The sequence below is a fragment of the Stegostoma tigrinum genome, chromosome 9, assembly GCF_030684315.1.
Source record: "Stegostoma tigrinum isolate sSteTig4 chromosome 9, sSteTig4.hap1, whole genome shotgun sequence".
Classification (NCBI taxonomy): domain Eukaryota; kingdom Metazoa; phylum Chordata; class Chondrichthyes; order Orectolobiformes; family Stegostomatidae; genus Stegostoma; species Stegostoma tigrinum.
Genome location: NC_081362.1, coordinates 25,870,968 through 25,890,085, shown reverse-complemented (window position 1 = coordinate 25,890,085; position 19,118 = coordinate 25,870,968). Strand labels below are relative to the sequence as shown.

At 40.5% G+C, this 19,118-nt stretch overlaps 1 protein-coding gene across 2 annotated transcripts in view; it reads left to right on the top strand.

Annotated features, from left to right (window-relative positions):
- igf2r (insulin-like growth factor 2 receptor) overlaps positions 1-19,118 on the top strand; it is a 183,867-nt gene that overhangs the window by 131,712 nt on the left and 33,037 nt on the right. For both annotated transcript variants that reach the window (XM_048535711.2, XM_059648421.1), the window contains 4 exons: positions 10,492-10,595; positions 11,012-11,142; positions 12,319-12,518; positions 17,977-18,103. In XM_048535711.2, the coding sequence (XP_048391668.2) occupies positions 10,492-10,595; positions 11,012-11,142; positions 12,319-12,518; positions 17,977-18,103 (562 nt within the window). The remainder of the gene's footprint in view (positions 1-10,491; positions 10,596-11,011; positions 11,143-12,318; positions 12,519-17,976; positions 18,104-19,118) is intronic.

Sequence of the window (19,118 nt, the reverse complement as noted above, 5' to 3'; positions counted from 1 at the left end):
AGTCTAGCAATTAATACTCTTTAAGCCATTGCCTACCCAATACTGTCCTTCATTACAATGGGAATTGAACATAAATGCTTTGGTTTATGTATTCAGGACACTTGTGAAACCACATCCAAACTGTATTCAGTTTTGGCCTCCTGTGTCTGTATCCAGTGGTGTCCCACAGAAGTCAGTGCTGGAGCTCTAGCTGTTTGTGACTAATGTAAGTTATTTCAACTTGAATGTATTAGGGTTGATCAGTAAGTTCGAAAAAGCTGCAATAATTGTTGGGTTGTAAATAGTGAAGAGGACTGCCTTGGGTTACAAGAGGATGTAGTTTGGTTGGTATGATGAAATTGTATCCAGATAAGTGTGAGGTGATGCAGATGGGCAAGGGAGCACATGAGAAAAGGTGAAACAGGACCAGAGAGACCTCTTAATGAAGGGATCGTTGACCAGGCGCATAAAGTTAAACTAAGAGGAAAAAGGTCTAGAGGAGCTGAGGAAAATCAATTTCATGCAGAATGGTGCCAGTCTGAACTCACTGCCTTTAAGGTGGTAAAGGCAGATACCCTCCTAACGTTTAAGTAATTTGATGGGCACTTGTATACCAAGGTATTCAAGGTGATGGGCCAAGTGCTAAAAAGTTGAATTAGAATAGTTAAGTTTTCTTTTTGACCAATGCAATGGGCTGAGGATCTCTGACTGAGTCCTTTCGTTTAAGGATGGATGTGAATACTTTGGAGATGCAATTCAGAAGGGATTCACCAGGTTATGATCTGGAATGTTCTGGTTGGCTTGCAATCAAAGATTATACAATCTGATTTAGTTTTCACTGGAGTTTAGAGGACGGGATGACTGAATTGAAGCTTATATGATCTTTGAGTGGACTTGGAAAGGACATTTACTGTTGTGGGTCACCCGAGAGTTGTTTTTTTCCTAAGGGTTGTGGGAATTTGGAACCCTTTGCCTCAGAAGGTGGTGGACATGGGATCATTGAGTAATTTAAAGGCACAAATAGATTTTTATTAGACAAGAGAATCAGTGTTTGAGTAGATGGGTATTTGAAATTTGGACCACAAACAGATCAGCTGTGATCATCATAGCTGAGGTTCTCAAATAGCCAGATCACCACCACCTTCACATTTGTGTATACATTAAAAATAGCTGTAGGATGCTGTGTAAAAGGAAGATCATTCCAATACTGCTCTGCTTTCTTTTAAAGCAGTAATTTCAGCATGAGATTGAAATGCAAAGCTAGCACAGTACTGCATTTCTCTTGTAGGACAGCTTCACAGAATTGGGCTATGATAAAATTTTAAGTTGAATCGCAAGGAAATCCCTGCCAAATTCAAGTGGAAAAAAATATGCGAGGTGGCCTCCAGGTTACACCTATACAACCGCTCCGCTTAAAGCAGAGAAGCTGAATGGGTAATTACAATATCACATGCTTATGTCTTTTGAATAGTTTGCAAGTTTTAAAAGACTCAGCAATTCCAGTGACATTTTGATATTCTACACTCCTAAGTCACTTCTTTCGGTAGCTGCCAGATCATCGCTTTGACAGGTTGCAAGTTTTAGAAAACTGAGCTTTCAGTTGAGTGGAGAAAGTGATTTGGGGTATGTTTAGTCTGAGTCTTGTTGGAAAATACTCTTTAAACTTTCTGCCTTTTTCTTTTAAACTTCAAATTGTCCAGCAGGGGCTTTTTGTTAGACATGTTCACACCAAGCAACAGAAAGTGGTTTAATAAGGCAGCTAGTCCAATATTACCCATTTTCAAGTTCAGCCACTCCGGGCTGGTCTATATGAATGCTTGGTTTATTACAAATAATTGGGATTTAATACCATATTACCAGGACAAGCTGGTGACTGTGAAATCAGAATTCCATGTCATTTTATTTCTATCACTACTTCACTATATCTACTTCAGGTGTCACCATGACAGTTCTGCTGTTGTAGGTACAGCTACCTTTTTTAACATGACTACTCATTAGGAAACTTCACAGTCAACCCAGTACTGAAACAGTGATTTTAAACTTTATTGCATGTAGCAACCGAAGAAAGACCCTCTCCAGTAAGCAAGTTAAGCCTCATAATTCACCTTGGCTCTTATCCAATTAATAGGGGAATTTAGCCATGATTTCAACCAGCAGTGTCTCTCAGTTCCACAGTTTGATTTGCAGGGTTTGCTCTGAGGTTCTGTTCCCAAGGAATCCTGGAGTTAAATTATTGTGTAATTTCTTGTCTTTCATGCCTGTGGTCTAAAATTGGTTACCCTTCCCCCATCCTTGAGTCTGCAGCTTGCTTCCTTATCAGAAGTATTTCCTTTCTACGTTTAGCCTCAGCTATCCACTTGAAGACCAAGCCTATCTTGCAATTAACTCTTTAAATTCTTCAGCAGGGCAGCAATTCATCCTTGTGGCATGAGGTAGCCAGTTATCAAGCAGGCGTCAAAAACAATTTTACATATGTAGCCTCCACTCTTCCTTTTCCCAGGCATGGCTAATTGCTTTCAATTCCTGTACAAGTTTGTCCTTGACCTTTCTAATAAGTTATTTCAGATGGTACTGCTGCTACTTTCATTCTGTCAACAGTTATTAAAGTTCTGAAGTTTATTATTATTATCACAGTTACTTAACTTTGGAGAAAATACTCCTTTACCGTCTTCCAGTTGAGGTTTAATAATCGCTCACTGGTCAGATGTAAGCTTTTGAAGTTGGCAGTTTTCTTCACTAAATGTTACTTATTTCCTGTCATTCCATCAGTTGAGTAAGTGCCTGAATGTAGCAACCATGAGAGAGTTCTGAGTGTTGAAAAATGATATGAACTTATTCCCCTTCAGATGAAAACAGACACATCAGCTCAAGACCAAAGCTAGGACTTGGTCCTGACACTAAAATGGAGAATTATTGGCTGTCTCTCTACCTTAACCTGTTGCTGCCTTCAATGATTAAAATACTGCTCATCTGTGCATACTAGAAAATCTCTGTTGTGACAAATGTTTGAAGGAATACAGTTTGAGCATTGCTGTCAGGTCAAAATTGCTTCCACTGGGGAGACAGTTTATGGTCTGTACATAATTGGCATTAGTCAGGTTTTTCCCCCTCAAACTTCTTCCAACTCTGTACTTCTGAGAGGGCCGTGATGTTGCAACATAAAATTAAGTTCAGTTGGAATTGATATTTTTGCAGATTCTCCTCCTGAGAGAGAGAGAGACTTTATGTTCCATCCAGAAACCAGTGCTTAAAATTTTTACATGGAGTATATAGAGCCATTGTTAATTTAGCTGTATTAATAGGAAGATCATTTGGACTGCTGCTCAGGAGGTATCACTTAGTGCAAAGGTTTTGCAAGTGCTGGAAATATGAAAAATGAATGATCTTATGTCAGAATCATTGACATGGAATGGCAATTGCTTCTGTCTGTACAGATGCTGGCCGACGTGCTGTGTATTTCTAGCATTGTTTTTATTTTAGGTGTCATCTCTGGCAGAAATACAATATCAAATGCTGTTGAGATTACCGCTTTTGAAAATTTCACTCCAAGGAATGTGGGTGTCACTGGCTGGGTCAGCATTTATTGCCCATTCCTTGTTGCCCTTGAGGGAATGTGGCGGTGAGCTGCTAGTGATAGTAATGCTGCGGAATGTCAAGGCACTTGTGTAGTGCAATGTTATTTGTCCACTGAAACCCAGATGTTGTCTAGGTCTTGCTGTATTTGGGTATGAACAGCTTCTCTGAGGAGTCATGAATGGCTCTGTTCATTGAGTGATTATCAAGCATCCCTTCTCCTGACCATAATGGAGGGAAGGTCTTTGATGAAATGACTGAGACTCCGATCATTTGGATTAGAATACTATCCTGAGGAACTCCTGCAAAGATGTCCTGAAGATGAGATGACTGGCCTCCACAACTATGTGTGGATGAGTCAGTGTTAACTTCATCTAGCAAAGGACGTTCCTTCTGATGGCCATTGATACCAGTCTTGCTAAGGTTCCTTGATGCAGCATTGTCAAATATAGCATCAAGATTAAGGGCTGTCACTCTCTCTCCTCACCACTAGATTTCAGATCTCTTGTCCATATGAGAACTAAGGCTGTAATGAATTAAGGAGCTGAGCAGCCTTAGTAGAACCCAGACTGCATCAGTGAGCTGGACATTGCTCTGCAAGTGTTGATGGCCCCTTTCATCACTTTATGATGATCAAGACTCAAATTTTGGATGATAATTGGCCACTTAGTGGACGCATGGACTAATTTCTACATTGCCAAGTAGGTGCCAGTATTGTAGATATACTGGAACAATTTGGCTTGGGGTGTGGCAAATTGTGGGTTACACGTTTTCAGGACTATTGCTAGAACATTGTCAGGGGCCATAGCTTTTGCAGAATACAGTATCTTCAGTTTTTTTTGTGATATCCTGTGTGAATCAAATTGGCTGAAGTTTGGTAGCAGTGATACTGAGGACCTCTGGAAGATGGCCAAATGGATGATCCATCTTGGCCTTTTGGCCAAAGGTTGGTGTGAATGATTCAGACTTATTTTGTTTGAGAATGGGGAACTGCAGATGCTGGAGAATCCAAGATAACGAAGTGTGAAGCTGGATGAACACAGTTCTCTGAAGGGTCTAGGCCTGAAATGTCAGCTTTTGTGCTCCTGAGATGCTGCTTGGCCTGCTGTGTTCATCCAGCTTCACACCTTGTTATCTTTGTTTGAGAATGTACTGGGCTCCCTCCCCACTTGAGGATGGGGATATTATGGCACTTCCAGGGAATTTTCAGTTATCTGCCAGCATTCACTATTGGATGTGGTCAGACTGCAGAGCTTGAATCTGATCTGTTTGGTTGTGAAAACATTTTGATCTGTTTATCACTTGCTGCTTGCACTGTTGACACAGGTAGTCCTGTATTGTAACATCTCTAGATTGACACATCATTTTTGATTTACCTGTTCTTGCTGCTGGCACACTCTCTTGGACTCTTTATTGAACCAGCACTGATCCTGTGGGTGATGTACTGTGCCATGAGGTTATAGATTATTTTGGAGTACAATTCTGCTGATGGTCTGCAATGCTTTGTGAATGCCTAGTCTTGAGTTGCAATGTCATTTTTAAGTTTATCTTCTATAATTTTGTGGTTGTTTCGCAGAACACGTTAAAAGTTTACTCAATATGAAAATAGACTTTGTCTCCAAACAGACTGTACAGTAATCACGCCAACGGATTTTGCCGTGGACAGATACATTTGCAGAAGTAAGAATGGTGAGAAATAGGTCAAGTACGTCTTTTCTCACTAGTACGGTCATCACCTGTACACCCAGTAGCAGCATTGTCCTTCAAGACTTGGCCAATGTAGTTAATAATGTTGTTTTCGAGCTCCTCATGGGGGACTTCAACATCTAACCACCATCCAGAATGCATTCTGCACCCTACCACCCTTCCTCCAAATGCTGTTCAACGTGGAGCACTGATTCATCAGCGGAAGGGTGGAATTATATGGCAGTGAGCAGGGAATTTCCTTGCCTATGTTTGACCTGATACCATGTCACTTGGTGTCCCAGAGGGTCAATATTGATGACTCAACAGTAACTCCCTTTGAACTGCATACAACTTAAGTTTGTTGTCAATAGAACAGGACATAACTAGGGATAGTAGCGGCAGTGTCTGTTTTATTATTTGAGAGGTGTGATTGCTTGAGTTTAACACTGTTGGGCTGTTGTTTGACTTGTGTGTGAGGCAACTTTTTCACTTTGGGCACTAGCCCCCAGATATTGGTAAGGAGGATTTTGTGCATTACTTGGGTTAGTAGTCTAGTGAGAATACCGTTAAATAATTGCCTGTCCTGAGTTACATAGTTGGGAGAAAAGTAGATAGTCCTTAAATGTGCATAAATCACCTAGATTAGAACTTGATGCATACACTGGCAGTTCAAAATGGATAAGTTCTTTGCTCCACAGCACGAACAACTCTTGAAGCACCATTCAGTTAGAAAAGCTGTTTAAATGAAAATAAGAATGTAAATTTTAACATGTTCCGGATGGTTTATTTCAAACATAGTATGACAAGATGGGATCCTTTTGGTTGCTTCAGTTCAAAACTTGGTAACTTATTTATCTATAATTTATGTAACTACATCAAATAAGATGGTGTATTACAATTAATGATGATAAAATGTGAGGCTGGATGAACACAGGCCCAGCAGCATCTCAGGAGCACAAAAGCTGACGTTTCGTGCCTAGACCCCTTCTTCAGAGAGGGGGATGGGGTGAGGGTTCTGGAATAAATAGGGAGAGAGAGGGAGGCGGACCGAAGATGGAGAGAAAAGAAGATAAGTGGAGAGGTGAGTATAGGTCGGGAGGTAGGGAGGGGATAGGTCAGTCCAGGGAAGACGGACAGGCCAAGGAGTTGGGATGAGGTTAGTTGGTAGGAGATGGAGGTGTGGCTTGGGGTGGAGGAAGGGATGGGTGAGAGGAAGAACAGGTTAGGGAGGCAGACAGGTTGGACTGGTTTTGGGATGCAGTGGGTGGAGGGGACGAACTGGGCTGGTTTTGGGATGCGGTGGGGGAAGGGGAGATTTTGAAGCTGGTGAAGTCCACATTGATACCATTGGGCTGCAGGGTTCCCAAGTGGAATATGAGTTGCTGTTCCTGCAACCTTCAGGTGGCATCATTGTGTCACTGCAGGAGGCCCATGATGGACATGCCATCTAAAGAATGGGAAGGGGAGTGGAAATGGTTTGCGACTGGGAGATGCAGTTGTTTATTGCGAACCGAGCGGAGGTGTTCTGCAAAGTGGTCCCCAAGCCTCTACTTGGTTTCCACAATGTAGAGGAAGCCACACTGTGTACAGTGGATGCAGTATACCACATTGGCAGATGTGCAGGTGAACCTCTGCTTAATATGGAAAGTCATCTTGGGGCCTGGGATAGGGGCGAGGGAGGAGGTGTGGGGGCAAACGTCGCACTTCCTGTGGTTGCAGGGGAAGATGCCGGGTGTGGTGGGGTTGGAGGGCAGTGTGGAGCGAACAAGGGAGTCACGGAGAGAGTGGTCTCTCCGGAAAGCAGACAAGGGTGGGGATGGAAAAATGTCTTGGGTGGTGGGGTCGGATTGTAGATGACGGAAGTGTCGGAGGATGATGCGTTGTATCCGGAGGTTGGTGGGGTGGTGTGTGAGAACGAGGGGGATCCTCTTTGGGCGGTTGTGGCAGGGGCGGGGTGTGAGGGATGTGTTGCAGGAAATGCAGAAGACGCGGTCAAGGGCTTTCTCGACCACTGTGGGGGGAAAGTTGCGGTCCTTGAAGAACTTGGAGATCTGGGATGTGCGGGAGTGGAATGCCTCGTTGTGGGAGCAGATGCGGCGGAGGTGGAGGAATTGGGAATAGGGGATGGAATTTTTGCAAGAGGGTGGGTGGGAGGAGGTGTATTCTAGGCAGCTGTGGGAGTCGGTGGGCTTGAAATGGACATCCGTTACAAGCTGGTTGCCTGAGATGGAGACTGAGGGGTCCAGGAAGGTGAGGGGTATGTTGGAGATGGCTAGGGGTAATTGAGGTTGGGGTGGATGGTGTTGGTGAAGTGGATGGACTGTTCGAGCTGCTTTGGGGAGCAAGAGGTGGCGCCGATACAGTCATCAATGTAACGGAGGAAGAGGTGGGGTTTGGGGCCTGTGTACGTGCTGGAGATGGCCCAGGTGAACTGAAGGTTGGGGTGGAAGGTGTTGGTGAAGTTACAATTAGTTTACTTTTCCTGAAAATGTAAAAGTGCTGTTAAATAAATGCATTGGTGAGTGTGCAGTTGATTTGGCAAAGATGGCAAATGATCTTGCTCCAGCCAAACTTATCTCCCCAGTTACTTGGCTTATTGGATTCACTTAATTGACCTAACTGGAAATGGCTGGTTATATTTGTCAAATGGTTGCTGTTTTATTAAAAAGAACAGCACTTAACATTAAGCGCATAATGAAGTAAATATCTGCAACGAAACACTTCATTTATTATAAGCTTAACCTTTGGACCATTTTTTCAATGATATATAAAAACCTTGATTAATTCTTTACATTGTGTAATTTTTGCAATTCCCCTTATGGTACTGGTATTTGAACACCTGCTTTGAGTGCTAATAAAGCTTTCCAACTGTAGGGAGATGAAAGTACTCCACTGTGCTGTCAGCCTCTTCAGTAACCTCGGCTTCCAAGTACTTTATAGCCAGTTTTGTGTTTTTGAAGTGTAGTGTTTGTCATAAATATAGAAATCAATTTGTGTACAATACTATCCATAAATGTCAATGAGATCCATTTATGATATTATTTGAGGCATTAGTATTAGCTAGAACATAAGTGGATTCCCATGTTCTTCAGAATGCATCTGTCTACTCTTACATTCACCTGAGGTCAGATTAACACTTCGAAATACAAGTGTTTTCAAAACGTACACCAGTGTAGGTTTTGTGCTTTTTTTTTCCCCCTGCACTTTAGGTATATATTTGCAAAGCTCTTGCTGCTCTCTTGCCTTGCTTGCAAATTTAACTGATGGCTAAGTATTACAGTAAGTACAGTGTTGAGCTTATAGGCCGATAAGTTCCCATGTATAAGCTCGCTCTGCTCGTATTACCTGGGATGGCATTGAAGTACGCTAAATTATAGGGAATTTGTTGTGTAGAGCAATGAATAAGTTTTGATAAATGCCATTTTTGCAAGTGCAAGTTATTTTATGTATTTGACCTCTGCCTAACCTTTACCTACAGAAAGGAAAACCTAGATCCTCTTTCTAATTAAATGAACATTTGTCACTGAGTGACTCAAGCCAGTTCTGCTGGTAAATTAATAGTCTGAAAACATCCCGTAGCCTCTGATCCAATGGCATTTGGAAGAGTTTTTAAAAGAACTTTCATGGCCCTGTATCTGTACTTGACTGAGAGTCAGTGGATCTTTCAGCATCCCTACTAGATCAATCAAGTGTAAGTTGCTTCACCTCCCGTGCCTCACTTCTCTTCTCTTCCACACCGACCATCACCTTGGCAATGCCTGTGCATACTAAATTCCATCCAGTGTGTTGTGTACTTTCTGAAATTTTTCACACCACCAAAGTAAAAATGCTGTTAATGTCCCTGCTTTCAGCAAAATCCTAAATACATTAATACACAAAAATAACAGCAAATGAAAGCATATGGAATAAATATAGTATAAAAGATTTATTGCTTGAAATTAAAGTTAAGCAAATTTATGATTATATGTTGTGTATCAGAGCAATTATCATTTAGCATTCATGAATAATATTTGAATTGTTTCAGACCATGAGCGGGGAAAAGCGAAGTTTTTAAAATGTGGAAATGCTTGTCCAAAAGCGAACTATAGATTGAGAGCAAAGGCTGTTAAATTGACACCCTAAGTAGATTGAAAAAATTGGGTGTGTTTCAGCAAAGACAAAGACGAATATGATGAAGGTAGCAGTAGGATATTTTGAGAAGGGAGGAAAGTTTTTAGTTTGGCTTGGTAGCCTTGAAGTTCCTAAATACAGTTATGCTATTGAGCAAACATTTGCATAAAACAGTGTAACACAAGGTGAACCAAATATTGTATGTGCACTGAGAGCAGACCAAGTGCCATGATAACAGAATCCTATCCCTTCCTGAGCTGATGATGACAATAATAATAATAATAATAATCTCTTTTGAATGTACAGGAGGCAATGGTAGTAGTATTAGTGGACTGTTAATCTAGAGACCCCAGTAATGTTCTGGTGACCCAAGTTCAAATTCTGCCACGGCAGATGGTGGAATTTGAATTCAATAAATATCTGGAATTAAGAGGCTAATGACCGTGAATCCGTTGCCGAATGTCGGAAAAATGCATCTGGTTCACTAAGGCCTTTTAGGGAAGGAAACTGCCATCCTTACCTGGTCTGCCCTTCATATGAATCCAGACTGTCAGCAATGTAGTTGACTCATACTTCCCTCTAGTTAGTAATGGGTAATAAATGCTGGCCTAGTCAGCGACACCCTCATCTAGTGAACGAATGAGGAGGAAAAAGCACTTGGTAGCTCATCGGGAATGGTAAATTTGCTTGGTCGGCTAACTCATCTCAAAGCAAAGTCCATCGGGCACTTGATCTCTCTCTGATTGTGTAATGAATTAACTGGCACAACTGAAGTTTTTGTTTCTTCCTACAACTTTGCCCCTCCTTCTGGAACTTTCCTGTTCCATTAGCAGGTTCAATTTATGTCACGGAATAACCGCCTGAGAGGTGGTCTCAGCAAAAGTGGTAAAATGCTGCTTGCAAATAGCCTATGGATTGATTCAAATCTTGAAATAGTCAATGCTATCTGATTACTTTACTTTTCTTTTATGAATGTTTTCCACAAATGTGCATTTTGTTTTTAGTGAAAATACTAATGGTCTCCTCTTCCTTAATGAACTTACCAGGGCAGTGAGTTAACTACATTAGAAGTGCAAACCTCGGTGATAATTTCTACTTAAAACAGCAATATATGGAAGTATTAAATGTTGTCTTCCCCCACAGGGCAAGCCAGTTTATTTGAGGGAAACTCTAGACTGTACATACCTGTTTGAATGGCACACATCATATGCTTGTCCACCATTCAGATCCATTGATTGCACATTAAGGTACATTTAGCTTTATAATAAACGTTTTGTTAAAGTAGCTATTGGTGTTCAATTTCATTCAACAAAATTTAGTGCACTGAGAGCAGAACCAAGTTGTGGCTATGTTGTACAGTAATACTTGTTCTGGTAGTAACAAATGTGATCCAAGAATTAAATGTGATCCTGTGCCCAATTGTCATGACAGTTATCATCCTTAAGACTTGAAATTTCTTGAGTGCATAGGAATTAATTCTAACAACTCAATTATCACATTCATGTTTCAGTTTCTTTACAAATCTGCTTGATTCTACTGTGATGTGAAACTTCAGAAGGTTAATTGTTCAAAAGCCTGGTGCTGCTTACAGTTATGGGTAGTTTGGCAACATACACGGTAAAAACCAGTTCAAGATGGAAGTGCAATTTTTTTTCTTTTTCAGGGATGAGGATGGGAATTCTTATGACCTTACCCCTTTATCACGATCTCAAGACAACTGGGAGATAGAACAGCAACGAGATTTTGACCAGACATATTACATCAACATCTGCAAGTCACTAGTCCCAAAAAATGGCAAGTGCATTGAGGGAATAATAAGTATTTTAACTGTGTAGTATTTGATGCGGTGCTATTCTTTGCCCATTGGAACTCATTTACTAATTCCAGTCAAATCTAAATTAAAGCCGTAAAAGAGATTGTGGATACATTAATTAGTTAAAATGGGCAGCCTTAGGATTTTCTGGAATTTTCAGACTGTTGAATGAGGAGCAAGGAATGGGGAAGTCTCCAATTCCATACGTTCTCTGCTGCTTTGCACCATTAAATGAACAAAGAGCAGGAGATTAGGACTGAAGGAGACATTGTTTTCAAAAGGTGTCAAGGACACAGGGCTGAATACTGTCCTTCTGTGTCTTATTATTCTGTAATTGAGTGTTCCTCCTGTTGTTCTGATCAATAATTATCCCTCATTCAACATCACTGAAACAGGGTATCTAGTTTCTTCTTTCAGAACTCTGGAAACTTGCTCATGTAAATTTTCTCGCATTTCCAACATTGTAATTACACATAAAAGTAATCGTTTGAAGGATTTTGGCAGTAAAAGATGATAAGTGAATTGTTTTTTTTCCTGTCTTGCTATTTACTTTGTGACTTTTTCTTTACTTAAACCAACTAATAGTTATCATGCAACTCCCTAAAACAGATTTTATCAAATTCATCCTTGCTAAATGTTACAGGGTGATAAATTATTTACACTGTTTCTTGAAAAAAATCTTTTATTGTGGTTATCTGGAATGGCTGGGCATATGTTGCTGGCTTTTTGAGAAGTTCCCCAATTTTGTTTTGTATAATTCTGCTTTACTTCACCATAAAGTTGGTGAACTTTGCATTATTATTCTGGAATCTAAATTGTCCAAAATCTGGTCGGAAATGCAATCCTGGAAAGTGATTCCTTTTTACATTGAGCTTTCACATTTATAGGAGGAGAGATTTGCTTAGCCGCAATTTGAAAAGGGTTATAATGAGTCAAGAATGCAGATGTGTATCTGAATTGGTGATTAGAAGGCTGTTCTGTTCTCCACAAAACTCTCTATGCATATGTAACCAGTTAAGCATTATATAGTTAGAATTGCTATATTGATATTTTTCCAATTAGCTGTTTTATTCTGAACTTAGTGGTTTGTATGTTTGGTTATTTTGGGATTTAATTGGCCAGTAGTTTGCTGTAACTTATTTTTCATTATTTTATAGGTAACTGGGCCTGCTCTTTAAATGCAGCTGTCTGCCTGAAGAATGGCAGCAACTATGTAAACCTTGGTGAGGTCGTAGCAGGGCCAAGGTGGGAAGAACACGGTCTGCTTGTTCTACATTATCAAAGTGGTGACCGATGTCCTGATGGAATACGCAATAAGACTACAAGCATACGTTTCAAATGTGATAAAGATGCAGTTGTAAGTCTTACTTCAAATATTATTTTTACCCTGAGTTGAATAAAAGTAAGAAATGGAAAGCTTTCAGCAAATGAGCTGCATCATGTAGTGGAAAAACCTTTTATCTTCAAGCCCATGTTTTGCTTTATTTTACTTCAGTTTCTTGTATGACACAAGAATCCATTTTCTGCCTAATTTGTAACTTAACTGTTTATTTAATCTGTAACACCTGTGCTGCTTCCACAGTGGATAACTTGGAGTAGTAATTATAGGTAACACTATTCTCTGCTAACTTTGTGCTAACAATACAAATATCTACCCCTAGGGAAGCAAAACTAATACTTATCCACCTGGGATAACAAAGTGTGGAACCAGAGGAACACAGCAGGCTAGACAGCATCAGAAGGACAAGAAAGTTGATGTTTCAGTTCGGGACCCTTCTTCAGCTCCACACTTTGTTTGCTCTGACCCCAGCACCTGCAGTTTTTGCTAACTCATCTGCCTGGGTTGGATATAAATGACAAGTTTTGGGATACTGTTAAGTTTTGTACATTAAGAGAGACTATTTATGAAAGAATCCTGTTAGGTTCCATTTCTAGCCTTTATTTTAAGAAAAAAGTTAATCAGATGGAAATATGAAATATCAAATTCAATTTTGTAGAACTGGCAATTCCTTTATTAGAGTGAATTGACCTGTATTTGCTCTCTGGGTAGGGTTGATTTTGGGCAAAAGATGTTTCTTGTCCATTCTTAATTCCCTTGACAGTGTGCTGATCCATCTTCTCCCTGAGCGGTTATGGAAAAAGTACTTCCACCGGGGAAGTAGTAAATTTCATTATATTGTCTCAGTGACAAAGAAGGGACGCAATTCTAGATTGAGAGACATGGGCACGTGCTCCCATGGTATTCTGATGAATCATTAGACTCAATATTAACTCTGCCTTCTCTCCATAGATGCTACCGCATCTGCTAAACTTCACCAACAATTCCTGTTTTTGTTTCAGATCTTTTCCATCCACAGTTTTGTTTTATATTGTTGATGTACTAGTAGCTCTTGTAGTGATTGGAAGGAAAAGAGACGAAACAACCCTGTTGAGTTACATTTTGTTATACAGATCTTACTCCGTGTAACTGCACTATGATGGAAAGGACAAAGCCCACCAAGATCAAGTCCAGTGGCAGTGGTACAGCATATCTCCAGATTAGATAGAAAATAAGCATTGGAGACAAAAATAAGCCTTTCAGACTGCTTTAAATCCCATTGTCCGTGAATAGAGGAACATGGATTTATCCATGATCCTCTGAACACTGTTGCCATTCATTACTGTTCTATAATAAATAAATATGTACAGCAAAAATCAGTTTTAAACACCAAGATTGGAGAGAAATTAAAGTTTAAATCCTCCTGGCAATTACATTCATGTAGCCTTCAAGTTTGTGTATCTAAAATGGCTTGAAGAGTGGAAAGCAATAATTTGGTAATGCAGAACCTTTAACTTTGCTAAAAAGAGAGACTTATCAGGATTTTTGTCTTGCAATCCTTCTGGAAAGTTCCAGAATGCCTAATTTCAAATAATCTCGATAATTTAAACTACAGGGAAAAGGAGTGGTGAATGGTTAACTGTAATAAGCTGAGCTGTTGCTATGGAGAAAGCATATTTGCAAAAACATGCTGAACAGCATTCTACAAAAAAGTTCAATTTGTTCAAGTGTAGTAATTTGCCATGCAAATTGTCTAATATGATTTGTCCTATAGTTCTTAATGTCCATATGCAAGGTTGATTATGACTTAAGAGATTTCATTATGCCCATATTTACGACCAGTTCTTTGAATCATGAGCTGGCCTGATGGTAGAATGAATTAGTTGGTTTTAGAAGTTTCCACCTAGAGGGTGAGGGATTTATGTCTTCACCTTACTAAAGCTATATGCAAACCACATGTAGCTTTGGTTTGTTTATATATGTTTGATATTGTTACCTTGTTCATGAATGCATCACTGAAGGAAGCCATTGATGTTTGTGTTTTATTCTAGCTCTGTAATCTAGATACACTATATATTCTGAGTCTGTATTCATTGCATTTCTGAACTTAGTTCTGTCAAATTTCAATAACGCCATTTATGCTGATGTAGACATGGATTCCCTTGACTCCCAATGCTTGCTAACTTTTTCACAGGAAACAGACCCTGGATTTCTGATACATAAATGATGCATTCATCATCATTGAATCTATAACCCACATAAGGATTTCCTCATATACCTTAATATGCTTCATTCTGTGCTGCAGTTCACTTTTGAGGTGGAGGAAATCTACTATGGTTTCTTAACATCCTAGCTGAGAAATTCACGAATGGTTTCCCCATTGTGGTCTATTGCGAAACTACCTTTGGTCAATATACAGCTACCCATACTAAGATTGGTCACCTGAGCAATGCATAGTTGCGTAAGCTTACTAAAAGCATTCTACAAAAAAAGCTTTCCCTATCTATCAAGCTTACTGCAATTACAGTGCACTAAGCCTATCCTACAGGACAGTGGCTGTCCTAATCAGATTTTTACTATGCACAATACAAAGTGACAAATAGGTCTCTTTCTTGTTTGTAAATTGTCTAGTCTGTCTGAAATTAACCTGGAAAGACTGTCAAATTTGATCGATGGGTTAAGCAAGCGCTGCTGCTGTGCAGTGATTAGTGTATTTTCAGTGATAGCATGATGCTGTCTGTCCAAAATAACACTTTGCTTACAGAGCAATTGAGCAACATTGTATTGTACTGATAGACACCATACACCATATCCACAGACCATACATTCCAATGATTGGCTGATTTGAACCAAACCAGTTCCTCTTTCCCCCTTTATTCATTCATGGGATGAGGGCAGCATCTGTTGCCCCATCTCTAATTGCCCTCTGGGCAGTCAAGTGACAACTGCAGTGCTGTGGGTCTGAAGTCACACGTAGACCAGACCAGGTAAGGATGGCAGCTTCCTTCCTTTAAAGGAAGGATGTTAGCGAACCAGAGGTTTTTCCTGACAATCAGCAATGGATTATGGTCCTCATTTGATTCTTAATTCTAGGTATTTATTGCCATGGTGGGATTCGAACACTGGTCCGCAGACACTTTCTGGGTCTCTGGATTAACAGTCCAGTGATGATACCACTAGGCCCTGCCTCCCCTTCTCTGACTGGTCATAGACTGAGAATAGCTCTCACACAACCAAAACTGTTGGCCTAATAGTTAGGATTTGGTGCTTTCACTGCCGCGGCCCAAGTTCGATTCCTGGTCTGGGAATCAGGATTTATTGGGGCAGCATGGTGGCTCAGTGGTTAACACTGCTGCGTCACAGCGCCAGGGACCCAAGTTCAATTCCATCCTTGCACTTTGTGTGGAGTTTGCACATTCTCCCTGTGACTGCGTGGGTTTTCTCTGGGTCTTCCAGTTTCCTCCCACAGTCCAAAGATGTGCAGAGTACTTGGATTGGACAAGCTAAATTGTCCATAATGTTCAGGGATGTGTAGATTAAGTGAGAGATTAGGTGAGCTATAGGGGGGATGAGTCTGGGTGGAATGCTCTAAGGGCCAATATGGACTTGTTGGAAGAAAGGGCCTGTTTCCATGTTAGGGATTCTATGAAACACACTATCTCCTGTTAGAGATAACAGGGTGTAGAGCTGGATGAACACAGCAGGCCAAGCAGCATCGAAGGAGCAGGAAGGCTGACGTTTCAGGCCTAGACCCCACTTCGGAAATGCTGAAGAAGGGTGTGGGCCTGAAATGTCAGCCTTCCTGCTTCTCTGATGCTGCTTGGCCTATTGTGTTCATCCAGCTCTACGCCTTGTTATCTCAGATTCTCCAGCATCTGCAGCTCTGACTATTTCTGAAACAATTTTAACCCTTCTGTGAAGCCCCTCCTGTAAGGATGCCTGAAGAAGCTACCCCCCTCCTTCTGGAAAAACCACAGTGAATCTCTCTCCCACTGCAACTGTCTCTGCAAAAGCATTCCTAAAGAAGGGTCTAGGCCCACAACATCAGCCTTCCTGCTCCTCAGATGCTGCTTGGCCTGCTGTGTTCATCCAGTTCTACACCTTGAACTTCAGATTCTCCAGCATCTGCAGTTCCTACTGTCTCCTGTTAGATGTGATTCTGCAATTGGGCAGCACTCCCTGAATGATCAAATGTGCTAATAGCTATACTAACAAGTAATTTAAGATAATCATTCAAGTTCATAAAGTGGCATACTTTCACTGACTAGATCATAACAGGCCCTTCGGCCTAACAAGTCCACCCTGTCCCTTGGAGCATCCCACCCAGACTCATTCCCCTATAACCCTCCTAATCTACTTATCTCTGGCCTGTCCAATCCACCTAAGCTGCATATCTGTAGACTGTGGAAGAGACATGCAAAAGCATGCTGGCTCCTGTTCACCACAAAGCAGAAGAATATGTTCAAGTGTTGCACCTTAGTTTGAATTAACAAAAACCATGGAAGCCTGTTGATTTCTGCTTCCATTGGCGTCAGCCAATAATTAGTCGCCTTGTCAACCATTAATTATTTTTCTCCTGAGTTTTAATTGTTGTGATTGTTTGAAATGTTGGCGTTCGTCTTCAGCGTAAGACAAAAAAAGCTTTGATAATGCATCTAATTTCATTGATATAAAAGAAAAAAAATCAAATGTCTATGACATTTAGAACAGACTTAAAATGCCATGTAGCTGCAATATATATGCCTATGTGTTGTGTTACATGAGTTGAAGAGCAGAGGCTGACTGCTACATATTCAGTGCAACTGAAGACAACACCAATTAGGATCATTATGCTAGGTAATTCTAAGTTTGATCAATTAAGTACTAAAAGTTCAGAGCTGTCATAGAATGAGTCAGATATGGAGATGGTGAATAAGGTAAGTGCATCAAATATGTGGCCAGATAATCGTCCTGGGCAGCCGGTTACTCGTGATATTTTTTGCATCAGATTTGTTTAGAATATATTTTGTCCAGTATAATTGCACATCTCTGTCTGGTTTGCAATGTATTTGGATAGAATCTTGCCTTAAAAGACCTGGCTCCTATATTATCATAAATATCATTAAATATCCTTGTGTCAAGTGTACAGGTGCGCAATGAAGATTTGTCATTGAATTTGACAAACGCTGATATTCAAAAAAAGTGCCGAAGAATTCAGTTGAAAGGTCAACATAAATGCTAACATTGTTTACAAAGGCTAGAAATCTGAAATTATAGGAGAATGCTGGGAAAATCTCAGCAGGTCAGACGACATGGAGGAAAGAGAGGTACCATATCAAGTTGACCTTTGATTAGAACTGAGCACCTGGGTGTCTCCAGTATGGTTTGGTTTTATTTCAGATTTCTAGTTTCTGCTCCTGCTGCTGTTCCAAGAGTACTTGGATTATAAGATAACACAAGATGATGATGATATAATTATAAGATGTTAAACTTTTTTCAATTATCTGTCATTCTATAGAGCACAAAGCCAGACTTGATCACAGCCATTGAAGGTTGTGAGTACACATTTTTGTGGTTCACAGCTTTCGCTTGCCCAGTAACCAAGAATGTACACAATGAGTGTGTTGTGACAAATCCGATTACAGGTCAGTAATATGAATTTTATGGTAGCAGCACTTTTCAACCTGCTAGTCTTTTTTTAATCATTTAATTAAATTTGCTTCACACCCTAAAGTAGTGAACTCCACGCTGAACTCTGCTAATTAGTATTTAGAAGAGGTTATCTGAAATGGAAAAATGTATTAAAAAGTCTAGAAAAGACAATAATTATTGACAGGAAAGCAAACTTGTTTCAACCCTGAAGAAACCATTTTGTTCCTACACAGTATACAGGCTAAATCAGAATAACGGGGAGATCATTGTCTAAGGGTACATCACTGGACCGTAGACTGAGGTAATGATCTGGCGATGCAGGTTCAAAATCCTGCCACGGCAGATTGGAATTGGGTGGCTCGGTGGCTCAGTGGTTAGCCCTGCTGCCTCACAGTGCCAAGAAACCCAGGTTCAATTCTACCCTTGGCTGACTGTTTATGTGGAGTTTGCCCATTCTCCCCATGCCTGCATGAGTTTCTTCTGGGTGCTCTGGTTTCCTCCCACCACCTAAAGATGTGTAAGGTAGGTGGACTGCCCACAATGTTCAGAGATGTGTAGATTAGGTGGGTTACAGGGGAATGGGTCTGAGTGGAATGCTCTGAAGTTTGTGTGGACTTGTTGGGCCAAAGGGCCTGTTTCCACGCTGTAGGGATTCTATGATCTATGAATTTGCATTGTCCAGAACGTAATTGGCAACAAATGAAACATCATATTGTGGAGAGAACAGATGATTTGATGTGTCATGTGCACTTTTCATCAGAACCTGATCCACATTTGCAATTTTAACGCATGGTTTCACCAGACATGGGGTCTGGCTTACTGGGTACTTTCTGCATTTTGTTTTCGTTTCTGGTCTTAAAGGTAGTTTTTTTTTCAAAGAAGCTTGAATAATAGATATCTGTTTAGCCAGATATCATCCATCAAATAATCAAAGGCTATAATAATGTGGGTTGCAGGGTTTCAGTTAACTTCAGCACCGACTGTTTTATGTTCAGCAATTTTCCTTTT